The following is a 27,818-nucleotide window of genomic DNA, read 5'->3' as shown; positions in this document are numbered from 1 at the left end:
ATGGCTCTACTTTCTATATCTGAGTGAAACATTCATTCTGATATTAATATGTGAATTTAAAACAAATTCCTCAAATGGGGTTGGTACATTCATGTGAGTGACTGTCTAAAGATTCCAAATATGGCTTCAATGTTGTGTAAAGGATGTTTTCTATTTCTCTTCAATATTGAAGTTAAACTTCTTATTTAATAAAGTTCTCAACTTTGCAAAAACACAGGGAAAGAAGGAATGCATTCTCTATCACATCAACTACCTTCCTAGACCATATAAATTATTATCCTCTTTCATTTGTGGTATATTTCTCTATGTTTATAATTTCCAGACTAACATGGCCCATTATTTTATGAAATAAGCATCCTAAATAAAAATGACCAATCAATCAAACAATTCCCTAAGATTATGTCCATAGAATCATATAGAATCTCATGGTTGAAATGCTCTTTAAAAGTTACTTAGAATGGTCTCACCCAAATCTGCACTCTCTTTTACGCCTGGAAGTTGTCTTCCTCTTTAATTGTATCCCCAAACCATGACCGGAGATAGATGAAAATCTAGGTAATAGATGGCATTTCAATAGCCAACAGTGGATTTCAGGATTTATATATCCTCAAGTTATAAGATTTTCTCATCATCGCACCAGTCTTTATATCACCTTGGCTTTGATTGATGCAGTAGTCTCTTAATTTATATCCTATAGCCCACCAAATCTTTTTGATTCTACACATATTTTACTGGATTTCTGTTTGCCCTAGCCTATAAGTTTCTTTAAACCTTAAAGCCGTTCCTGGACAGCCTCATTCCCTTTGGCAAATATTCACTTACTGTTCTTCAGCTTTGATTCAAGACTTATTATTCACCACTTATCTGTGCTTGCCGTCTATTAATGATTCAAGTCCTTTATCTGATTGAATTGCTCCTTACTGTTTGCAATGTCTGCCAATTAAATATCACCTGCAAATTTAGAAAATTGCTTCTACAACCATTCGCTAAGTCATTTGCATCTACATAATTTATTTCCTTTCACAGATCTCTTTTTATCCTTCTCCTTCATTAGTGTTAAAATCTTTCCTTATCAACAACAAATATTTTGGGTCATTTTTTTCTCTTCTTCTTACATACACACAGTTTGTGTTACTTCCCACATCTGTGATCCAGCTCCGTCCTGTATGTATATCCAGTGGATTATTTTTGAACACTCACTATTCAGACATACAAACATGCATTCTTATGACCACATGTACTTTTTCAACTTCTTGCCTGACTACAGCTGACATACTCTGGGATATTCAATCAGTCCATTAATACTTGTTCAATCTAATTTAAAGAATTAAAGTCTCAGTGTCTAATTTAAAGTCTCTATGAGGGCTTCTTTTCCCTTTACACATTTTATTGATTCCCTTTGCAAAACTACCTTTTCGTTTCACAAGGCTTGTTAGCATTTATCACTGGGCAGGTGTGTGTGGGGAGGAATTCTTTGGTGAGTGAAGTTTCATTGGTGGATACAGATATTTTCAAGGCTGGTTTGCAGTCATGGAAAGATATAATGGAAATATATATGGGTTTTTGTGTGTGTAACTGTGGGGCATACTTGATGATCTTCAGGCATCCAACTAAGGACCCTTTTCATCCACAAGCGTGGCTCCTCATACATTGCCTTCTCCTGATCCAGGGGGTGGCTTGTTCAAGAGGCAACTTCTGGCCTTTGTCCTAGCTAACCATCTCTGCCTTCTCTAGGCCAAAGGAATCATCCCAACCCTGACTTCTTAAAAAATTGAGATGAGAATGGTGTTAACCATTGTGTCTCCCGCAACTTGTTCTTGTAACACAGATACATCCAACTCTACGGGCCTATCTTTATGCCTGATGCCTTCCGGACTGCCTCTGCCACTCCTCTCCAGTGCAGATGGGAAACAGGTCAGCTCACCACCTTCTCAGGTCCTCTAAACCCTCCTCCCAAGTGAGCTCTCTCTGACCTCTAGCGTTTTCTGTCTTTCTTAGAAGCAAAAGTAATAACACCAGTTCTCCTTCACCAGGCTCACGTGCCATTTTGTGCATGATCTTCATGTTAATTCAATACTCCCAATTTAGTTTTTATAATGGAGGTGAGAGGAATACCTGTATTTCTTTTTTTTTTTTAGGACAAACAGGATAATTTTATTCCCATTTTTCCTTAAAATAAAGATACAGTAGAAGTTTTACAGTTCAGTATGATTAGACATGATTTGCAATTTTAACATTTTTTTAAACAAATGACAACAGAAACCAAAAAACTAGTAAAAATCATAAAACTACTAGAGCAAAGAGAAACTACCTTTCTGATCAAAACAGGTACCACAGCTCTAAACTTCCTTAGAAAGCGTTCTAAGATTTCTAAGCTAAACTTTCTTAGAAAGGGGTTTGTGGAAAGCCTTTAATCTCAAGTATTTAAACTATTCCTGTACCCACTAAACGCTTTCATCAACTTGTTAATCAAATGCTTCCTAAATTTACGAACCAGTGATCAAGCGGCCTGAAACAAGTCTTGATCCTATTTTTCCAGCTATAAATTATTAATATTTCAAGAAAACAAAATATTTTCTAAGCACATAAGTTTTCTAAAAACTTCAATTACGTTTTCTGGCTCAGTACCTGACTGAAATGTTCAAATGTTCATATTGCACACAAAAAAATTTGAGCAGCATACTATATGAGTGTGAGAAGCTGATGAAAAATAAGACTGAGGAAAATCCCCAAGTTGTGTCCCATTTAACATGATTGAATATATAGTTTTTGTATCTTTAATTAATATAAGTAAAAAGTAATGTTTAGAACAGCACAGAAATGCAAATGCATCAGAGTTTTACAAAATATATTCAACCCCCTTATATGTGCAACAATCTTTTAGTTTCGGAGCTGCCATACAAGGGAGCTAGTTTCTTCTCCTTTATATATGAAAGCCGAAGTCATGTGTACAAAGTTATTTATATGAGAAGAATAAAGATCCACATTCCTTTTCTTTGTCCTTGACAAATATTTATGGAATGTTGGAAATGATGAAAAAACAATTCCAATGTTATGAAGTCCAAAGACTTGGAATGAAAAAACTCGTAGAGGCACATTGCACTACACGGAATGACAATCACCTTCTAGAAAGAGGAATACCTATATTTCTTAAATTTTTTTTTTTTTTTTTTTTTTTTTTTTTTAGCTCTAGACATCATCCACATGGGTTCCAGGTGCATTTACTAATTGTTTCTAGACAATTCCATTTGGATGTTCTTCGGCCATCCTAAAATTAAAATGTCTAGAGCCAAGCTCTGTATCTCTGTCGCCCTTTTCTAATCTGTTCTCCTTCTATTTTCCCTGTCTCTGCCATGAGTGTCCATCTGCTCGTGTTCCTCTGCTAAATTTCTCACCAAATCTCAACATGTCCTTTCTCTTCTCCTCCAACTTACCAAGTTCTAGTCATTTTTTCTTGGAATATTGATTGCTTCCTCAAAATCAGTTTTTGGGGCTAATCTCCTATTGCTGTTAAGTTTAGACACCTTTTTTTCCTCTCTGGATTGTTGAAAAAGACATTTGTCTTTTCCCTTCTTCACTCCAATGCATCCTTGGCCTTACCTCAGTTATCTTTCTTAAACATAAATTAAATCCCACTTTTCTCTTATGTAAAAACTTTTTATAATTTTCACTGGCTAAATGATAAAGTCCAAACTCTTCAGCATGGCAAGCATGCTTTTATAATTATCCCTACTGTTGCTTCTCACACTCCTACTCATCTTCAAGACCTAGCTCAAATTTCTCCTCTTATGTGAAATCTTTTCGTCTCCTCAGGCACAGGCTGTCACTCCACCCCTTGGTTGCCAAGGCACCCTGCATGCATTACCCTATGGCATTGATCACACTGTGCTTTAATGATTTATTTGCACATTTGTCTTCCTTGTACACTGTGAGATCTTTGAAGGCAGGAATGATGTCTTCCATTCCTTTGTATCTGTGATGCTAGGCACGGTGCCCAGAACATACCATGCATTCAAAAACACATGGGGAATGAAAGGATGAATATAGGGCATTCTGCCTGGCATACAAAATAAAGTAAACACAACCTCAGCCCTCTGGTTCCAAAAGAGGGACTATGGAAAGAAAAGGGGAGAGGTCAGTCTCTCTTTCTCTCTCCATATATATATACTTTTTCCCCCGCAAAGGGTCATTTGAAAAGTGAAACAGATATACCCAGAAGACAGAATTATCAAAAAATGGGAATAGTTTGACAGCCTTATGGGACAAAGGATGAGTTTAGCTGGTGTTGAAAATATAGGAAGATGAAGTGAGTGAGGCCAGCCAAAGCAGATTGAAGCTGAATGCGATCTATATGGAGTATGACAAAATGTAGGAATTGAGACATAAACTTCAGAAAATAATGGATGCCTTTCTAAGGAGCTTTAATTTTTTTAAAAAAAGGGAAAGAAGAACAGGTTTTTGAGATAAAAAGTGAGATTTTTTGAGAAGTTTAAAGATGCAAATGTTTTTTGTCACCCCCCCAATCCTTCTCTATGTAATCTTATTTTTTGATCCTCGATTCATATTCAGCCAAACTCCATCTGAACCTTCTTGGAATTTGCAGGTCTTAAAACCTGCGTTGAACTGTTTCTGAGTATTATTTTCCTCACTGTCTGTAATTTGGTTTATTAAAATGCTTTTAAGACCAAACTTACACTAGAACTCTGTTCCTCTCTGTTAGCTGGTCAAGGGGGATAAGCACTGGGACTCTGGATCCACTCTGCCTGGGTTTGAATCACGAATTCTCCACAACTTGGCTAAGTGACCATGGGCAAGTTACTTTAGCTCCCTAACTCTGTTTCATCATACACAGTATTGGGATAATAGTACTACCTACCTCATAGGGTTGTGTGAGTGCTTTGGCAATAGTAAGCTCTACATAAGTGTTAATATTTATTATTTGGTCCATTTCAAACTATGTTTTTTTTCATTCCCTATGGTACCTTTCTTGTCACTGCTGTCAAGTATATTGCTGACTGAAATATGTGCTTCTAATTCCAATGATATTCTATTTTTTATTATAAAACACAGCATATAAAAGAATTCCAAGTAATATAACACAAAGTTTCAGCTCTTTCCTTATAAAAGCACTAAACATTCATATTTCATCTACTTACTTTATTTTTTTACTTTATTAATTGCCCTACTCCACTACACTAGATTTCCTTTTAGATTTTTATTATCTATCAGTTTCTTCTTTTCTTCTTTTGCAAGTCTAGTTCATATCTTTTATAGCTTTACCTATGGGGATCTTAGTATTTTCTTATGGATTTTATACTTCTTCATGTAGGTGAAGCAGTGAAGCAGTGAGGTTAACAATGCATCATACTTTTGCAAATATTTTCCAGCCTATCATTTGTAATTTAATTTAGTTATTATTGTTTTTGATTTATTGATGATTTAAAATTTTGTATACATGCAACTATTGATAGTTTCCATGTAACTTATTCCATTATTTTTAAGCCTCTGATACTTCCCATGTTCCCTCTCTGACTCTTTTTAATGGGTTTTTCCATAATCATCGTGACAAATACGCTAGAAAACATTCTTTTAATTTTGGCTTCCCCTTAGGGAGGCAGAGAGTCTTGTTAATTTTAGAAGTCTTATGTCATGTATAGAGGTACTCAATGGCAAGATTTACTGCTATTTTAAATATACTTAGATTCATGAAAAATGTCTACACTAGTCAAATATATATAACAATAATAAGCTCACTTTTCTGAAACTCTGTCATAACATTATTATGCCATTTCAATAGTGTTATTTTGCTTTACAGGGGTAAATGATCCTGATAAAATTTTAATGATGATTCTTGTTGGATAATCTAAATTACTTTATGATATTTTACTGCATTACTATTTGTATACTTGAATTGACATTTTAAGTTGCTGAAAATTAGAGCATACATCTCTATTAGTAATAGAATACAATGACTGCCCTTTCCTTCTGAAAATGTTATCTTCCTGTTGCTTTCATTTTTTTAATTTAATTTTTATTTTATATTGGGGTATAGTTGATTTACAATGTTGTGTTAGTTTCAGGTGGACAGCAAAGTGATTCAGTTATACATATACATATATCGATTCTTTTTCAGATTCTTTTCCCATATAGGTTATTATATAATATTGACTAGAGTTCCCTGTGCTATACAGAAGGTCCTTGTTGATTATTTATTTTATATATAGTAGTGTGTATATGTTAATCCCAACCTCCTAATTTATTCCTCCCCCCCACCTCTTCTCTTTGGTAACCATAAGTTTGTTTTCTTTTCTTTTTTTTAAATTAATTTTTATTGGAGTATAGTTGCCTTACAATGTTGTGTTAGTTTCTACTGTACAGCAAAAGTCCCTCCTTTTTGGATTTCCTTCCCATTTAGGTTACCACAGTGCATTAAGTAAGAGTTCCCTGTGCTATAGAGCATGTTCTCATTAGTTACATTCTCTCAGTTTTCTTCCCCTCTCTCTACCTGCTCCAACAAACTCTTATGTAAGCTTCTCCACTTTTACCTGCTTAAGAAGTATTTCCTAAAGCCTAGTCAGAATGGCTAATTATTTTCTTGAAGAAAATAAAATCTAGTTGCAATAAATAGCTTTATATTTTTTCCAGCTAAAAAATCATACATTTGTCAGTCAGCTTCTTTAAGCCTGAATTTTTGCTATGTAAAAGGACCCTGCTGAACTTTACATTATCATACAATAATGATATGCTCTTACATGCAAATAAAAACAAACTGTTTATGAAGAACAACATACAATTGCTTGTGTGTGGTTTTTATGCAATAAATTCTTAAAGTGTTTTAAAAAAAATTATAGTTGGTAGTGATCTTCCCACTAACATACTTGTATTCCTCATTTCATAGGTGAGGAAGCAAATCTCAAAAATTTAACTAACTGGAGCAAGCACACAACCAAATTAAAAACAGCACCAACATTAGACTAATTATAATGCTTGTTACTTTTAACTTGCATTTAGTAAGTGAAGTTTGTTAGCGTGATAATTCTTTTTTTTTTTAACATCTTTATTGGAGTATAATTGCTTTACAAGGGTGTGCTAGTTTCTGCTTTATAACAAAGTGAATCAGTTATACATATACATATGTCCCCATATCTCTTCCCTCTTGCATCTCCCTCCCTCCCACCCTCCCTATCCCACCCCTCTAGGTGTGCGTGATAATTCTTAAGGATTTTTATCTACTATATCTATAGAATAAACTTGCATAATGCCTTTTCCTTTTGTTTATCTTTATTTTAATATAATTGCTTATTTGGATTCAGTTCAGGCAGGACCCCTCAGAAATACAAAGACAGAACGCTTGTTTTGTGGTTTTATAATAAAGGAATATAAGATAAATAGTCATAGTTTTTATAAGAGAGATGAGGATTGATGATTCCTGTTTGCCTATTAAAATATTTCTATTAACCTTTTGCAAAAAAAATTCCATATGTAATAGGTTTATTAAATAAACTGACGTTACTAAAGTTTTAAAGGATATGAAAAACAGCTTTATTATTTTTCCTACCACTGTCTTCAAAACCTCTTATTTTTTTTCTCTTCTACATCTCTTAGAAACAACTTAGATCCTTTGGCTTTCTGAATACTTTTCAGTATTCCAGAAATAATTCCAGTTCTGGCAATGGTGGAATAATTTTTTATTGGGTTAACCCAACAAAGAGTAACAGTTGTAAATTCTGGATGAAATGTTTAAAAAACACACATTGAACAGATTGCATATCAGCTGAAAGCAGGCATAAACTGAAGAGTACTCAACCCTTTAAAGATGGTAGCTGCTTTGGGTGAGATCTACTTTTATATGGCGCATTCATTGAGGACCCACCTCAGTGAGGCAACAACGGGTAGCTAGAGCTCAAGCAGAAAGTCAGTCTTATTAGCTTAATGCATCAGAGGATGGTGTTTGAGGCAGCCAGACTGTGCAGAAATCAAAAGAGGACTCACATAAAGGAGGGAGCCACAGGGAAATAAGCCCAAAAATCTATGTATAAACTTCCCTCAAATCCTTGGCCGACTCCAAACCAATACAAGCATAAGAAAGATTCTAGCTACCTAGAATAAAATATTTACCAAATGAACTTAACAGAAATTGGAGATGACAAAGAAAGAATCAATAACCTGAAAACAGATCATGATAAATTACCCAATCTAAAGATCAGAGAGTAAAATATTATGATGAAATAAACAAGACCTCAGTGACTTAGAGACAACATTAATAAGGTCTAACTTGAATGTTTTCTGAGCCTCAAGTACAGAGGAGAAAGAGAAGAGGGTGGAAAAAATATTTGTATAAATAATTGTCAAGATTTATTAAACTTAGTGAAATATATCCCAGAAGCTCAGTGAACCCCTAACAGAGATAAATACAAAGAAAATCATAGCTAAACATCAAAACATCAAAAATGAAAAGAGAATTAAAAAACGGCCACCCCTACACTATAAAAAAGGAGCAAAAGTACAAATGATGGCTAACTTCTCATCAGAAACAATATTTGGCGAAAGACAATAGAATGGCGTATTTAAAGTCATGAACATTAAAAATAACTTTATGTATGGTAATGAATGTTAACTAGACTTATTGTGGCAATCATTTTGCAATACATACATATATCAAATCATTATGTTGTACGCCTGAAACTAATATAATGTTATGTATCAATTATACTGTGAAATAATAATAAAAACATTTATTATTGTATGAAAAATTGTTGAATGATAATTTTATTTTGATTTTTGAAATAAAAAGTTGCTCTTGCTTTAAAATCACCAGCCTTGATTTTAGGAATAATAATATTTCATCTTCAATTTTCTTCTTAGATAATAAAAAAGTATGAGGAAAAATATATTTTGATTATAAGTGACTGTGTTCTGAGACTCTCAGTGTTCTTGTCAAACATAAATCAGAATCAGCAGTGCCACTTGAAAACACTAAGACAGAAAGTATCTAGCAAAAATAAACCTGTCAACTCAGAGTTTGTTATTTGCTAATAATATTATTAAAACTGAGGATAAACAAAGAAATTTTAAGGTAAACTAAAGTTGAGAGTATATGCCACTTGTAGGACTGGACTTCAAGACACTGTAAAGGAAGTTCTTCAGGCTGAACTAAATGATACCAGCCAGAAGCTCAGATATGTAGAAAGGAATAAAAAACCACAGAAATAGTAAATAGATAAATAGTTAAATATCAGAAGCTGTCTTTTTCCCCCCTCTTTATACCTTTGAAAGTCAACTGTTTAAATCAAAAACTATGACATTTTACTTTGGAGTTCATAAATATAAATACATGACCATAATAACACAAAGGATATAATATGTATAAATGGAATTATATTGCTGTATGTTTACATTTTTTAATGTGATGTGGTATGATATTAATCTACATAGAATGTGATAAGTTAAGAATGCACATTACTAACTCTAGACTAACCATAGACAAACAAAAATACAGAGAAATACAGCTAAAAAGCTAAGAGGGAAATAAAATCAAACACTAAAAATATTCAATTAACCCAAAGGAAGGCAAGAAAAGAAGGAACAGAGGGAAACAATAAGATACACAGAAATCAAATAGTAAATTATAGACCTAAACATGACTATTCAACAACTCAGCAGGAAGACATGATGATTAAAAGTGTGTATGCTCCTAATAACAGAGCTTCCAAAAAATGAAGCAAAGACTGACAGAAATGGAGATAAAGTAATAGAGAAGTTTAAATACTTCTCTGAGAATTGCAAGAACAAGGAGAAAAATACAAGTAAGAATAGATTTACCTTATTTAGATACCAAAACTAAATGATCAGTTCCTAAGTGGTCAGGATCTTATTTGTTTAGTTTTTGAAATTACATTTTTAAAAGAACACAATGACATGAACTGTGTTTGGAAAAGGCATTGTGACTTCATCATGTACCATATCCTGACAAAACGTCTGGAGTATAACTTTGGCAAAGGTAAATACCTGCAGTAAATACTTTTCTATTATAGGAAATATTTTAAAACTTAGCTTTATATTGTCATCAGTTTTTCTTTTTTTTTTAAACTTTGGGTTTATTTATTTATTTATTTATGGCTGTGTTGGGTCTTCGTTTCTGTGCGAGGGCTTTCTCTAGTTGCGGCAAGCGGGGACCACTCTTCATCGCGGTGAGCGGGCCTCTTACTGTCGCGGCCTCTCTTGTTGCGGAGCGCAGGCTCCAGATACGCAGGCTCAGTAATTGTGGCTCACGGGCCTAGTTGCTCCGCGGCATGTGGGTTCTTCCCAGACCAGGGCTCGAACCCGTGTCCCCTGCATTGGCAGGCAGATTCTCAACCACTGCGCCACCAGGGAAGCCCTCATCAGTTTTTCTTTCCACAAAGTTCATGAAATAGTATTGGTGAGATTTGATTCAACACCGCCACCTAATGCTTTGCCTTACACTTATTTTGTATGAAATTAGTTGCCAAGGGTTATAGTCAACCTTTAGATATGTGATAAACAGACAAACAAACAAATAAATGCTTACCTTAAACACTAGTTCTCCCACCAAGCCATTCCATGTCCCATCTTCTTGTGGGCTTCCATACTTGTGATCCGGTGCAACATAAATTTCATAGTTAAAACCCAGGTAGTTAGATAAGGCATCCAAAACATCAATGGAGAAGCCTTGGTATTTCTTTGGCTTACCCAGGACATTTTCAGAGACCATTACAAAAGGTTCTTCCTACATGGAAATAAGAGAAATCCTTGATGTCAATCGATATTGCTCCCTTAAAGCAAAGATTAATTCTTCAAAGAGTTTTGCTTACAAACAGTCTAAAAATTGGTTTTGCACTGTGAGAGAATAACTTAGAAATATAACTTATGTGTTATTAATGCATCACTTTATCAAACAATGTTTAATCACCCAGTTTCTTGTCAGCTCTCATTTAATTATTACCATATCAAAAATTAGATGAAAGTGATTATAAAACTTCAGGAACCATGAATTCATGTTTCTTGCCATCTCAGGACCAACCTAAGATTCATCAATAATAAAATCATATTTAGGAGACCATGAATTTGTTTCTCTCCTCAGGCAGTTATTGTTTATTTATGTCAAAATATGTAAAATAATATTTTAATAGATATAATCTACATAGAATTTTTTGAAAAGATCAAAAAATTCTAAGAACATATAATTTAGCTAAAATTTATAACATCACATTTACTGGGAGTTATTTGCTAAGTAATTCTGAAACTTGGATATAAACACACATTTCATTGCAAAAGTAATTTCTTTACTACTGTTATGAGAAATTCACTTACTTTTTGGGTAATTTGTGTAATTTAGTAAATTCAGCAAATTGGTTTCAATTTCCACCTCTTTCATCTTTTTGCATTGTTGCCCTCTTACAGTTAACAAATAGTCCCCTTTCACTTTTTAGAACACCTGGTGTTAAGAGCGGTAAATTGGTTTGACACATGCTGGTAGACTACAGAAAATTAGATAATCTATTTCTTAATTTCCTAAACTTGTTCAGGAATCTTTCAACAACAGTAATATTTACAGATAACCATCCACAGTGTGTATATCCACCCAGCCCTGTGGGCAGGTTAAAATCTATCCTGGGTCTAAGCCAGAATACCCAAGGATTTTATCCTTGGATCATTTTTCCTTAGGGACTCACAAAATAGCCTTCATTGAGTGGTAAAATAATACTTTGTTTTTGGCTCTTACTCAAAGACACTAAGTAAGCGCCTTATAAAATCACTGCATCCATTATAGGAATATTGTCCACCATAACATTCAGTTTTCCCATAAAAATTACCATGAGATAAATTTTTAAATTGTTCAGAGCCAAGAGAGCTTCATTTTGTGTCAGTAATGCCTTTTTTAAAATAATGAAAATGTGAATAATTATTTAGCTATCCCCTTTCACTTTGGATACCCAGGAGATCATGATGCTCATCTATAACTATGTTGATATTGTGTTATTTGTAATTTTTAAAAAATCTTACTTTTCTAAACTACTGGTACTATTTAAAAAAAATTGGTCTTGTTTAACCATTTATATCTTATCTTAGAGTAAAATAAATCAGTAAATAAATAGTTAGATGAAGGCTGTGACTGCTGTTTGTTCCCCTCTTTGTCATTAATTATATGTATCTACTTTCATTTTAGCACTACTGAGAATAAAGACAATCCACAGTCTCCCTTTAGGCAAGATGAGACCATGTGACCAATTCTGACAAATGTGATGTAGGCAGGGTGCTTTGTGCAACTGTTCTTCTGTCCTTTCTACTTATGAACACGTATTGGCTGGAAGCTCTGTTAAGTATCTTAGATAACACATAATAGAAAAATAAGACGAAGAAGTCTATGTCCTTGGAACTTGAAATGCTACAGAAGACTGACTGACTTTCTAGGGTTCTAGAATATAAGAAAAATTTTAAATTTCAATTTCTTGTTGTTAAGCTCCTGATTTTTTTTTTCCTGTTTTAGCAGTATTTGATGCTAATGAATAATGACAGATTGATATATCAATAGATGAGAGGTTTTGAGAATGAATGAAAATTTCTAACAATTCTGATTTTAATCTAAATGATATCAAATGAATGAAAAGTAAAAATTCAACAAATCCGTTAATACAATGTATAAAATACAGAACATCTTCTTGATTCCAAATATAAACTTCCCGCTAATATGGCAAAATTTGCTTCTGTCCATTTGGTTGTCTGGACAAAACACAGACCTAGCTAATGACTATGCATTGCACAAATACTCTAATGAAGTTATTAGATTCAGAATGGGTTAAAGAAATTCCAAAATAAAGATCATATTCAGAGAGCATGTAAATAAGATCAGGAAATTCTAGAATTAATTGGGAATTGATTGCTTATATTATGTTAAACATGCTGGCAACAGACAGCATGTAATTATTTCCTTACACACATTTCATTCATTTCTATATTTTGAACATCTATCCACTGACAAACCAATGGAAAGATGCTTCATGAAAAATCTTATTATTTGACTGGTTCCTCTACCAATAATTTTGGACCATATGTATTCTTTATTTATCCATGGTCTTTAAAATCTAACAAATCTCTTAGGCACAGAAGCAACTTAATCACCAGGATATGGAAAACCACTCTTTAAGGTGACACAAAAAATTAAGAAGACTAATTAATTATAATGCAGAGCTAACTGCTCTATGTGGCAAAAATAATATCCAAATGTATGCCTTCATATGAAATAGTGATTCTTTTTCATTTTATCAGATTTGATTTGATTATCTTTAGAACAATTGTTTAATATGTTAGATTATGTTATATTTGTTTAATATGCTGAATTTCCCCCTAGAAATGACTTAATTCCAACTTTATAAGTAAATCCCTAGGCAAATGGATCCCTTTCAGAAGTTTGTTGTCAAAATCTGCTTCTAGCAACATCAGCTACAAATGATTAAAGTTACAGAATAAAAATGGTTATATTAAAGGTTGTTTTAAAGACTGTTGATGAACATGCTTTTTAAATTGTACATCCTAAATAAACTTTTATTACATCTTATCACTTCTCTTCTAGATCAATGTTTTTAAGCTTTGTTTTTAAGCTCTATTACACATTTGGATCACTATGCATAAATCCTACCTCAGACCACTTGTGTTTTATGAGGACAATCAGCCAATATATTGGACAGGTAAACATAGCAACAGAAATTAGACTGAAGCTCTGGGACCTATAATAGAAAAGATACTTGTTCCTTCTCTACGGCAATACTGAGCTTGGTTTAATCACTTTTATTAATGCACCTATTTCCAAAATTTATTCATTCATTGACTTATCCATTTAACATGCATTAAGCAGTCAATGCATCAAATTACTACACTCAATATAGTGAGAGATATGGTAAAAAGCCATGGACACCACTTTCAAAATAATCATAACCAGGTATTGGAAAATCTATGTACTCAAAAAACATAAAGCAAAACTCAAGCAACCTGCAGTATAACTGGTACAAACAGAATATAAGAGAAATAGAAAGGAAACTGTAAAAAAAGGAAAATCACCATTTTGGGGGTTACAAGCCATGTACTATTTTAACAGATAAGAAAAACTAGAAACAAAAGTTTCAACTCAAAGTCACACAATAAGTTACAGAGAGGAAGGCATCATCATAACTCAACTTACTTCAATATTATCTTTTTGGACCTCAAAATTTTCAATGTATGGATTAAAATCTAAGATGCTATAATTTGTTTCATATTTTAATGAAGTTTAAGGTGGTGTGAGACTGATAGACTCCAGATTCCTGACAGGAAGGAAAAATAAAAAACCCACAATCCTCTAGGAAGTAGGTATTTTCATTTTAGGTCTTACATTATCCCTTCAAACAATTGGTTGAATACAATGTCCACAACAAAAGTCAAAGATATCATGTAACAGGAAGTTATATTTCATATATAGAACCAGCAGAAATAATATGTAACAGAAACAGATCTTTCAAGAACTCAGTTACTAAAATTTTCAGATGCATATTATAAAAATTATGTTTATTATTTTTAAGGAAATAAGGGGAAAACTTTTTTTGGCAGAAAATTGGAAACTAAAGGAAGTATCATTGTAGAATTTGAAAAGAACTAAACAGAAATGTAAGCATTAGAAAAGACAATGTCCAAAGTTAATAACTATCTGACAAAGTTTATCAGCAGATTAGAAACAGATGAAGAGAGAATTAGTGACCTGTTATAGGTCAGAACTAATACCCAGGGTATGAAGGAATAAACAAATAGAAAATCCAAAAAGAAGGGGTAAGAGATGAGAAGCAGAAAGAAATGTAGTATGATAATACAAATACTGTTAAGGATATGAGGAAATAGGAGCTATCATGACTTTTGCTGGATGTTTAAATTTGCACAGCCACTTTGCAAAACATTTTACATATCTAGTAGAGATTGAAAATCCTTATATGCAGTTAATTTTGCCTGGTTTTGAGATTTACATACACATTTATCTAGTATGAAGATATGGATAGCTATGTCCTAGCAATTTCACCCCTTGGGTATGAACACTAGAGAATCTTGGGCACCAAAATATATGCCCAGGAACGTTTATAGCAGCATCGTCTGTAATAGCCCAAATCTGGAAATAATCTAAAAATCCAAATGTCTGTCAACATGGAAAAGTAAATAGATTGTGGTATATCGATGTAATGTAATAATAAACAGCTTAAAATTGAAGAAAGTAGAGCGATACACAGTAACACAAATGAATGTTTACAAGAATCATGTTGAGTGAAAAAAGCAATACTCCAAGAAAACAGTTTGGTTCCATTTTTGTAACATTCAAAAACAGGTAAAATAACTATGTATTTAAGGGTACATAGTGGAGACACTATAAAGAAAATCAAGGAAGTAATCAGCTCCGGGTGGTTGGCCCTGGGATGCTGGAGAGGGTATGATCAGAAAGATACACAAGGAAAGACGGCTCTTGCGGTAATGACGATATTCTGGTGTTTTTGTTCTGGGCAGTGGTTACCTGGATATTACTTTACTATTAATCAATTAATGGTTTAAACTTTTTTCTATATGGGTGTTATATTGCAATATAAACAAAAATAAAGAAAAGTATGTTAAGTGGGAGTAGATAATGGAGGGTGTTGAAACCATATTAAGGTTACTGTCTTTTATTTGGCAGGCAACTGGAGCTTTGTGGAAGGGAAATGGCATAATCAGAACATAATTTTGAGAGAAGAGTGTAGAATGGATTGTGGCAGTGAGGACTAAGGGTCCTTTGCAACCATACAGATGACAGGAGATTATGGCCTGTGCCTATTTAACATATATTTTAAAAGTGTGTACCGGTGCCTTTCTGTCTTCTGTTATAGGGACAGCAGGAAGAAAAAGAGAAATTATAAAATGCTGCCTTTAAAATTCATTTCCCAGCAATTAGTTTCAAAGAGTATTAATAGGACTGAATCTAAACTGGTGAAAACCTGTCTGCCTATTAAATGAAAACAAATTGCAGACTTCGATTTGCTGATCATTTGGATGACAGGTTCTCTAAGAACAATCCTCAGCAACTGGAATAAATGAAGCTTTCACAGAATGCCTGTAGTTTATCAATCTAAGTGCATTAGCATGAGAAGCCATAGACCCGCTTATAGAAAAGTGTTTCAGTGGTTGATAATTTTCATATTAGCAAGGATTTATTCACATCACTTGTTGGGTTATTAGATAATAACTTCATAATTCTGAATTTGTATTCAGTCACTTAAAAAATCTCACGCTAATTGCTTAGTTGATTTACAACACTGCAACTTGCAGATTTTGTAGCTAATTCCCATATTTAATAAGTATTCAATATTGCTTGCTAGTGATAGAGTTTGGAAAAAGCATCTGACATTTTTGATAGGTGCAAGCGACAAGCTCTACTGTCAAGGCTTTACTAAGGGCTGTTCAGAGGTTTCAATATGCACGACTTCACAGAATGCAAGGATGGCCAAAACTAGGAATGAGTCACTGGAAATTCCTTACGATTCTACTCACATATGCGGCTCAAAGAATAAGAATGAGAATATTTCTTAGTGACCTGTTTAAAAACTTTTTCCCCGTAAACTATGCTACTGGCTGAAGCAAACAAGAACTGTCTTCATGCACAGTGTGAGCTTATATTTTGCTTGGGGATTACACATTCCACTGCGATATATGCAGAATTAATGACTATCATTCTCCTTGGAAAAGCCTCGCTATTTTTATAGACCATATACGAATACTAGAAACTACTATAAGTTAAAAAAGGCAAAAGGTATGGAGTTTGTTATTAAAAAGATATCAAAACACCAGGATAAGAAAACAAAAATGAGGGACATCAGGGGAGGAATAAACAATCTAGGTGTTATAAAAGCGAAAATATCTGAGTTGCACGGAGAGAAGAAAAGCTCGTCACAGGGCTATGCAATGAAAACATTTTTAAAAGGGCTCCTGCAGAAGGATTTTATGGAGCAACAAAGGTTTAGAAAACGTTGCACTAAACTTACCTTTTAAGATCTTTGCTTAAATATTTTTATCAGACAATAAGATTCAAATTATAAATGATAGAAGTAAACAAAAATATTTAGTCATTCTAACTTCCTAAAGCCATATCTTACATATTATTTCTGATTCCTATTTTGTAAGCAATTATTTAAGTGAAAAAATACTTTAAATTGAACATAAAGTTAAAGCTATTAGTATGCAAGAAAGTTCATTTTCACAATAAAATGTTCGCTTTTGTACATTCCTTTATGATCACGAAATGGCTACATTTTAGTGACTTAATGGAGGGTGGCAAAACAAGAAAAAGATGTTCATTTTGTTTTCGTGAGAATCTGAATAAGATGCTGTAACTGGGAGTACAAGGTCATCAAGGACAACAGGAAGTCACAGCAATCCTAAGTACGTTAGTTCTCATTTATTGGTTTCCCCTAGGATGCATTTGAAAATACATTTTTAGGAGGCTAAGATTCTTATAGACCACAGGGTTACCGCATACAAACTTAGAACTACTAGGCTTTTGGTTTGTTTTCTGAATATGAGTGCTGGATAATATTTTCTGTGTGTTTGGTCCAAGTCTTCATTATTTTGGTAAATTTAACACCCAAGTGAATCTTACAAGGGCACAGCCACATGCAAAAGTCAATTCTATTCCGTAAATATTGTCAAAAGTTTACCAGTGCAGAGTACTTTGTAAATGCAGTTATGTCAAGGAAAACTATCACGAATATGTTTTGAGCTACAGCATATTACAGCTGTGAGGAGTGACCAGCTCTACCAAATGTCAGAAGTCTATACAACATTTAACTGAATAACTTGGTAAAATTTGACTTCAAAATGATGATAATGTTTACAAACTCTCTGGTTGATACAGTCATTTTCCTGTAAAAATGTTGTCAAGAACAGTAATGTTAATAAATGTCAGCAGAGCTTTATGATATGACAGTCTATGTCAGCATATAAAAACATTTAATAAATGTAAATTGAAGCTAATTAAATATCAGGATTCAATGAAAAGCCATTTAAAATTAAACTTGGGATGTTTAGGGCTAGTGGTATATCCATCCAAAATAATATTTTACAGGAAAATAGCAGAAATTCAGATATTTATTCAGTCATTCAAGTGTTAATGCCAGGCACATGCTATGAATACAATGGTGAACAAAGCAAACAATAAACAAACAACTTTATCCTGCTAGACCTATGTCCTAATGGGAGTGATGGACAAGAAACAAAATAAGTAATATATATGTTACGTCACATGATGATAAGAATTGTGGGGGGGAAATTAAGCAAATAATCAGAACAAAGAGCATATGAGAAAGGGTTGTACCTTCAGTTAGGAAGAGCCTCTGTACAAAGAACACTTCAGACTGAAGAGAGAGTAAGTGCAGATGTGTCAGGCAGGAATCTCGCTGACATGGTTGAGAGGCAGAAGGGAAGCTAGTGTGGCGGGAACTGTGGGAGCTAGGGTCAGATAGGACATGTCTGAGAGGTAACGGGTGCGTGTCTGGTGGAGCTTAAACAGTACCTTTAAGCCCCTGTGATGACTCCAGCTCTTACTTCAACTGAGATGGGCAGCCTGATGGGCTCTGAGCAGAGGGGGTTGTGATCTGCTTTGTTTTAACAGTTTTCGAGACGGTTGATAGTTGCTATTGACAACAGACTAGAGGGGCAAGGACAGAAGCTAGGAGAGCAATTAGGAATCCTTTGCAATAAACCAGTGAGCTAGGCAGTAAAATGGATTTGATGAGAAGTAATTGGATTCTGGGTATCTTTTGAAGGTAGAACTGATGGGATTCACTGATGTATAGACGTGGGGTTATCAGTACTTAGTGAGAAGTGATGGAATGCTATGCCATACTTCTGGAAACCCTCAGTGGGGGCCTCAGTCTTGAAAAGAGTATGGACTTCTGAGATTCTCCCTGAATGTTCTTTCTATTTGGCGTATGCATCATAATTCTATTAGAGGGATTAAAACTTTCAATCAATAGACCAAAGTCCTCAGGGTGAATATTCAATACAGAATCAAAGACAATATTTTGAAAAAACCTACCGTACACAATACAAAATTAATACACATTCAAATTTAATAGAAGGAAAATGTGTACTTTCTTTTTTTCCTGCACATTTGTGGCTCACATAATCAATTAAAAGAGAAATAATATTTATCAGAAGAAATAACAATCATTAAAATCATAATCTAATGCTTAAATTTTAAAAGGACAAAGTTCAATACCAAACATTAAGAGTGATTTATTTTTGTTCTCTGAATCTACCTTTGGGAAATACAAATTTTAAAAAGATGAGTTATTTATAGCTTATTGGATTGGCAAGGATGTAAAAGAATGTTAATGTTTATCAGCAAACATATGAGGAAGCAGACTTTCTTATATACCACTTATGTGAGTTAAATATGGGACAACCTTTTAAGCAAACAAATTCACAGTAGGAAAGGAAACACTTTCAAATTTTTGTGTTATTTCTTTTGGTAATTTTACAACTAAGGAGGTAATCATAAATGAGCACAGGTCTGTATCTAAAAGAATGTTCATTGCAAATTCTCTAGTGAGAACTTGAAAACAAACTAAATGCCCGACAACTAGGGATTGCTTTCTAAAAAATCTCTATGATAGACTATTACACAGCACATTCAGCTGTCAACTTCAGTGTCTTAATGCCCTGTTAAATAGTTATCTGCTCAGAATTGGGCCACAGGAGGGTTTTTTAACAAACTAAGAGGAACATTTTAAAGTTTGGGATTGGTTTGTTTTTGTTTGTCTTATAGAGAGATTCAAAACATCACTGTAAAAACATTACTTTCATTTGCATTCCAACATTATTTCAGGAAATGAGACATGGAAATATTGAGTTTCAGTTGGCATTCTGGGAATTATATACAACCCTGAATAAATTAATGGAAGTTTGAGGCAACTGTAAACATAATTCATTAAGCAGCTGAAAAAAACTATTGATCTCATCTGCTGTATAACAAAGGATATTTATTTACATTAAAATATTTATTTACATTAAAAATATTCACATGTATTTTATATATTTTATCTTACTATGTGAAGTAAGTCAGACAGAGAGGGACAAATATCATATAATATCACTTACATGCATGCGGAATGTAAAAAAACTGATACAAATGAACTTATTTACAAAACAGAAACAGATGCACAGAATTAGAGAATGAATTTATGGTTACCAGGGGGGGAAGGATGGTGGGGAAGGGATAGATTGGGAGTTTGGGATTGACATGTACACACTGCTATATTTAAAAACAGATAACCAACAAGGACCTACTGTAAAAATAAATTAAAAAAATATTCATATGTATTTTGCTGAATGGGAAGAAAATATACAAAACTATTTATGAGTATGGGTGCCTTAGTCAATTCAGGCTGCTATAACAAGTTACCATAGACTGGGTGGCTTAAACAACAAACATTTATTTCTCACAGTTATGAAGGCTAGGAAGTCCAAGATCAATGTGCTGACAGATCCAGTGTCTGATGAGAGCTTGCTTCCTTTGTCTCACATGGCAGTGAGCAAAGAGATCATCTTTCTCATGTCTCTTCTTTTTTATTTTATTTTATTTAATTTATTTTTTTATACAGCAGGTTCTCCTTAGTTATCCATTTTATACATATTAGTGTATATTGTAAGGGCACTAATCTGATTCATTAGGGCTCTACTCTCATTACCTACTTACTGTAACTCCAAGCCTCCACCTTCAAATACCATTGCTTTGGAAATTAGGCTTTAACATATACATTTTGGTGGGACACAAATATTCAGTCCATAGGAGTGTGCACTTTTAAATTTGAAAAAAAAGTCATAATAATAGCAGCAAACATCCATATAGGACTTACTGTGTGGTGGGCACTTTCAGATGCTTTTTGTATATTTATGCCTAGCTATCCTATGAGTTTAGAATCATAACTAACTCTGTTTTTATAGATAAAGTAACTAGGTTTTTTTTTAGCTAGTAAGTGACAGACACTAAAATATTAGTAAGTTTTTGATGGAGAAATATGGATGATTTTGTTAATTTTCATTTTCCATGTTTTCTAAGTTTTTGTCATCAACTATGTAACACTTGTTTCAACACTTGTTGAATAAATGAGTCTGAAGCATGAGGGAGAGGTCAGGGTTGGAAATAAAAATTTGTTTATAATTTTCAAGAAAGGAAATGAAATCACTCAGAGGTAAAGTATAGAAAGAGTTAGGGATGAAATTCTGGAAAAAGAGACTCCAATGAAGGAGGCAGAAAGAATAGAGGTCAGAAGAAAATGAGGGGAAGACATGGTTGGAGGATGCAAGAAAGGACAGTTTCAAGAAGGAACAAGCTGCTGGTAGATTTCAGTGCAGGTGAGAGGTCCAGAGAGATAAGGCCTGGAAACATCCATTTCATTTGTCAGGTAGGAGATCATGAAGACCTTTTGGAAAGTAGTTTCTTTGGAGAAGTCAAAATAGAAACCAATAGAAGCTAGTGGTGTGAGGATAAAAATAAATGATGAAGTGAAGATAGAACTGAAGTCTGAGACATTTGCATTAGAAAGAATTAGTAGAATAAAGAGGATTCAGGGTCAAAGAATGTTTTTCATCCAAAGCATGTTTTCAGGCTAAGGGAGGAAGCATACAAAAAATAGCAACCACAACTACTACTACTTACATTTTGCCTGTCGTCATCCTTATCACTTTACATTAATCACCTCATTTAATTCTTGGACTACTCTGGTATTGCTACTGTTTCACAAATGTTCTCATTGTGTCACAAATGAGAGACCTGAGATTTGGGGATAGAATACATAACTGAGCTTATAAACTAGTAAGAAAGATTGAAATTTGAATCCAGTGTTTGATGCTAAAGTCTGTATTCTTTTTCTTTTTTATTATTGAAGTATAGTTGATTTACAATGTTGTGTTAGTTTCAGGTGTACAGCAAAGTGATTCAATTATATATATAAAAAAGTGATTCTTTTTTAGATTCTTTTCCATTATAGATTATTACAAAATATTGAGTATAGTTAGTTCCCTGTGCTACACAGTAGGTACTTGTTGGTTACCTATTTTATATATAGTAGTGTGTATATGTTAATTCCAAACTCCTAATTTATCCCTCCCCCGCTTTCCCCTTTAGTAGCCATAAGTTTGTTTTCTATGTCTGTGCATCTCTGTTTTGTAAATAAGCTCATTTGTACCTTTTTTTTTTTTTAAAGTTTCCACATATAAGCTATATCATATATTTGTCTTTCTCTGTCTAGCTTACTTCACTCGGTATGATAATTTCTCGGTCCATCAATGCTGATGCAAATGGCATTATTTCATTCTTTTTATTGGCTGAGTAATATTCCATTGTATATATATACCACATCTTCTTTATCCAGTCATCTGTCCACGGACATCTAGGTTGCCTCCATGTCTTGGCTATTGTGAATAGTGCTGCAATGAACTTTGGGGATGCTCAATATTGCTAATTATTAGAGAAATGAAAATCAATACTACAATGAGGTACCACTTCACTCTGGCCAGAAAGGCCATCATCAAAAAGTCTACAAACAATAAATGCTGGAGAGGGTGTGGAGAAAAGGGAACCCTCTTGCACTGTTGGTGGGAATGTAAATTGGTACAACCACTATGGAGAACAGTACGGAGGTTCCTTAAAAAACTAAAAATAGAACTACCATATGACCCAGCAATCCCACTCCTGGGCATATATCCGGAGAAAACTATAATTCGATAAGATAAAGCCTGTATTCTTAGAAGTTAATTTAGACTACCTTTATCAGCATTTGGGTATGTATGTGTGTTTGGGGTTGGGTAGGAGGTTCAGAAACTACATGGTATATAAAAGAGAAAGAACTTGGGCTACAGTCTTTTAACACATGGTAGTATCAAAATCTCTTTCTGTCTCTGTCCACTCCATATCTCCTTTTCTATTCTAAAGTAGAGCTGTTTATACTTTCTTATTCTTCCAAGTCACACTTCATCTTTAGTCAGCATATTGATGGGATTACAGTTTTGGCATAAAGATTATGTTAAAGTGAAAACACAAAATCTTATCTGAACTTCCCTTATCTGAATAAAGCAGAGCCTCCTGAAGATGCAGCTGCCCTTAAACTTATTCCCAGGGAGGGAGTTTCCTGCAAAGTCCTGGAAGGAGACAGTCTACTTGTTCCCATTAGGTGGGAACAAAAAAATCACACAAAAAAATCCAACAACAACAGACCCTTCCTACTTTCCCTCTGAAGCCCTGAACTCCACCCCCCCCCACCCTCTTGTTAAGCTGGTAGATAAACCTTTACCTCTGGATATTCAGCAAGTTACTCATGACTAAATTACTAAGTGACTTCCATGTGCACGTGTAAATAAACCTCGACTTTCCTCCTGTTGTCAGTTAATTCGCAGGTGTTGTCAGTTAATTCACAGGTGTTGCCAGTTAATTCGCAGGCCCCTAAACATACGAACCTAAGAGGGCAGAGGAAAAGTTTTCCTCCCAACAGTACCAAGCCCGTTTCCTGAATGAAGACAGTCTTTTCCTTAAAAACACATCTGGAGATAACAAGGTACATAATAATTTTGCTAACCCCACTCCATACCCTTTGTCAAAACTGCACTCACTATTTCTGCCACTGACCTGCCTGATCTGAGGTTTTAAGAATAAGGTGACAGGTTTTCTATTTCTAGTGAGCTGAATGCTTTCTGAAGGATATGCTTTTTTCTTTTGATTTTATTACGAAGCACAGTGGGAAACTTAAAAGATCTCCTGCATAGAGGGCAGAAACAGAAGCGTAGAAGGCGGAAAGGTGCTGATATTTAAAAGCAAGAAACAAATCTGTAAGGATTTACAGAATGTAGAGAATTCTGAGCTTAAAGCTGAAAAGACCATATTCTGTGTTTCAAAAATTAGTAAGTGTATAAAAGAAGATTACTAGAAGTTATTCAAATTAATAAAAGGCATTTAAAAATAACTTCTGTGCTAGCTCTTATCAGGATTTTAGGTATGGACTACAGTACTGAATTAATTGTGGGGACACATATTAAGGAATTAGACGGAGGTTCCCATAAGTTACTGAAAAATGTAAAGATGTATGAAACTTTTTCCCATCACTATATTTTATTGCATAATAGATTGGAATGTTTAGCATAAAACCAGCTGTAACACTTACTCTCATGACATCCTTCATTGGATGGAGCAAACGTCACTTAGAGTGAAAAAACATTGAGCATTGGTCCATTTATCCTTACATTCCTCAGCAGGTACTCTAGGAGTTTCCCAAACATAACATTACATGTATAGAAAAGCATCTTAGATCTTGGGGCTGATAACCAAAGGTCATTCTTAAAATTTTGAAAGGACTCATAAAAAAAAGGTGAGATATTTTTCAAACTCTTTGTTCTTGATGAGTGATCACTTTTTTATTCTCCTTGAGTTTTAAAAAATTAAAAGACCTTGCTTTCAAATGCTAATCAGTTGCTTCTTTATTCCCCAGTAGACTTCAGACCATTCAGCCTCAATACTTCATTTTCTTGAGTGTTTTATTGACCATGGTCTTGGAGATTACATTTGGCTCAGAGCAACACAGCAGCTTGTTATTTTTAATTGAACTGCAGAGTACATTATTCTACATAAGAATCAATGGGAAAAAAAATTAGTCCAAACATTTCATTTTCCCATTTCATGCCACTAGCAATGGTTGGAAATAAAAAGGAGAAAAGGAAAAAAAAAAAAATCCACCTTCAAACCTACCAAAAAAACCCCTAAAAAATGTAAAGTTCATTTCCTCATGCTAACTTCCATCACATAGAGAACCTGAAATTCTTTGCTCAAAGTTTTAAAACATGCAAGAATCACAAATCCACTTTTCAGCATTATGGCCTTTTTGTTTCCAGGTTAAAATAATTAATACACAGTTTACGTGGAGATGCTGTGAAAAGACACCTTAAAATCCAAACCTCTTTGTATTTCGACTGATCATTAAAAAACCCAAGGGGTGTATTCTGAAAGAGTATGCATTTGCCTTCCTTTCCTTGACCAACTTTTCCATTTCTGGGGCCTCCATCAGTATGGTGGTTCTCTCCTTGACTGCTTCCTACTTCCCCAGAGCGAGCTGACTTTTAATAGCTGTTTGTGTTCTAGAAGCTGACAGATGAGTAAGCTATTCCCACGTTGGGTGCTTTTTAGAGGTATCTTTTCTCATTTCAGACCACACTAGAGTCCCATTTAATGCAATGGATAGTGACTTGATGAATGATCCCCTATTGGTCAAACTTGTTACTGTGCCTTTGAAAGAATCCAAATGCTACTTGAGGCCTGGTTTCCTCACTGGTAAGGCTGCCATCTGACTCCTTAGCTCTTTGAGAGGGACTGAGAAAGCATACAAGGTTTTCTCAAAATTTATTTCCTTTGTAAAAGGCAATCTAATTGTTACATTTTAATTCAAAACATTGGTTTTCCCTCCTGATTGGGAGGATTTCTAAAGATGTAAGCAAGGACAACTTACTGTAAATTTTTTTTTTTTTGCATCTGTTTACCCAATGCTAATTTACGTCAGCTGTAAACAGCAACAAAATCAACATGCTACTGGAGTTTAGAAGTGGCAAATGAATATGCATCTTCCTAATGAAAAGCCGAACCTTTTAAGAGGTCAAGGCAACATACGAAACACTGATATAGCAAGATGTGTGGGAGTATGCTACTTTATATGTTTGCTCACCTAAATGTTAATTACTACATAATTCAAAGGTAAATACATGCTTTTCATATATCCTTTTAAAGTCTTGGTACAATAAGATCCCCCCAAAATGAAAGCTTTCTCAAAAGTCTCTGTTATTTTAAACCCATGTCCCCAGTACATGTCTCATTAGAAAGTAAATTATGACAAAGTTGTGAAATAAAGGTTTATATCTTTAGTTTGTAAAAAAAAAAAAAAGGGAATTGATATGCTTTTTGTCATTCTTTCCCCAGCACTGTACAGTTTCTCTGGATGTATGTATGACCTATTACTCAGCCAAGACTCAAAATGACCCCTATGTCATTTTGACCCCCTTTCTGCAAGTATTCTCCTCAGATAGCTCTCTCTTTTCAAACATGTCCCCCCAAATACCAACCTCCTCAGCTTTCACAAACTTTGATCTCTAATTTCTCAACTCAGTAAAGCTGACAATCTGCTTTGGATCTATATGCCTGGGCCTCCAATCTGGAAATTGCCATCAGCCAAAGATCTGGGGTGATTGTTGGAATCATTTCGTTGTTTCCAACCTTTAGGAATCAAAGTCCTTATTTACATATTGACCAATGTCTGAAAGCTTTTTCCCATACTTTGCTCAATTTTCTAGTTGTTGGCAACAGGAATTTAGTCCTGTTCTTGTCACCATCATGGCTTGCGGGGGGCCAGACAAACAAGGATTCAATGCTTATTTTTGCCACAAATGTAACTTGAAGTTATTTGACTAGCTCTAAGTCTCAGCCATATCAACAAAACACAAATAATAATCTTGAGGGCACCATGAAGATTAAAACACCAAGAATAATAAGTGTGTGCCCTAAATGGTGGCTGGTAACATTATCTGTAAGATTTAATGGCTCTTAATTCATTAATATATTCCTTTGTAACTCTAAACAGTAAAATCTGTATCAGAAGCATTTCTCTAGTTTTCATATTTATACTTATATTTATTTCTGAGGAATTATATATAGAACTGGTTTTGTTAACTATGTCAAAACTACTGCATTAGCAAAAAGTAACTTAAAACTTCAAGGTCACCTTAACATTTGGATTTCTTTCCAATGCAGTGCTCTATGATATTGGCTAGAATATTGCAGAGGTTATGGAAGTCAACATAGACCTACTGTTTCTACATCTTTGAATTTGCAAATGACTATGTCAATATCTTTCTAAACTTCTAGAGACAAGTAGTAACTCTATTTTTCAGAAGTAAATTATATAACACATCTCTGAAACATTTATTCACTGTTTAGTCTAAGAATTCAGGTTTCATCTTCCAAAAGGAAAAAAAGTTGGGTCATGCACGGTTAGCTCAGCCCAATAGCGATATTCACATGTCTGCATACAGCTATCATCTTAAGAATTGGTGTGATGAGAAAGAATAAGAAATTGTCAAGCCATTGTCATGCATCAATTCTCATGATGATTTTATTCACTCAGCACTGAAGCGAACATATATGCCGGTGTTGCTATGAATTACATTGTTTGCATAGTCTAGTCTTCCTCAAGTGTCTGTTTATAAAAATCACACTTTCCCCTTTTCTCTCACATAAGATGGGTACCAGCAGCAGAACAGACAACAAAATATGTATACCATACAGAGCTCTGTGTACAGATTATACTGTTTCAATAATAGAAATGAGAACCATTTTACCTAATCTTCAGTCTAGATCAGGGTCTCAACGATGGTGTTTTTAACTTGATGCATGTTATCTAAATTATGTAATGCTAACCTTATTCTCACAGAAAATTTCTAATTAAATTGTCTCTGAAGGAGCTCTTTAAAAAGAATACCTAAAACACAGGCTGAATTTCAATTTCATTTGCTTCAGGTGATACTCCAGTTTACTTATAGGATACTTTAAATTCTTGATGTCTGCATACTTTTGTGTATACTCTTTACGTTGTTGGATATTCCTTCCCTTTTATCTATGCCTTGATAATCCCTGCCTATGTTTCAAAACTAATTTGTGTCATCCTTTGAGCCTTTCCCACTGCCCTACACATGCGATAGATGCTTCTTTTATGCTCTCCTCTAAC

At 34.1% G+C, this 27,818-nt stretch overlaps 1 protein-coding gene across 4 annotated transcripts in view; it reads right to left on the bottom strand.

Annotated features, from left to right (window-relative positions):
* Positions 1 to 27,818, bottom strand: part of GRID2 (glutamate ionotropic receptor delta type subunit 2) — a 1,427,475-nt gene that overhangs the window by 328,438 nt on the left and 1,071,219 nt on the right. For all 4 annotated transcript variants that reach the window (XM_082461676.1, XM_082461678.1, XM_082461677.1 and 1 more), the window contains exon 10: positions 10,550 to 10,747. In XM_082461676.1, the coding sequence (XP_082317802.1) occupies positions 10,550 to 10,747 (198 nt within the window). The remainder of the gene's footprint in view (positions 1 to 10,549; positions 10,748 to 27,818) is intronic.

The sequence above is a fragment of the Balaenoptera physalus genome (assembly GCF_965194825.1).
Source record: "Balaenoptera physalus genome assembly, chromosome: 5".
NCBI lineage: Eukaryota > Metazoa > Chordata > Mammalia > Artiodactyla > Balaenopteridae > Balaenoptera > Balaenoptera physalus.
This window is presented reverse-complemented; position numbering and strand designations above follow the sequence as displayed.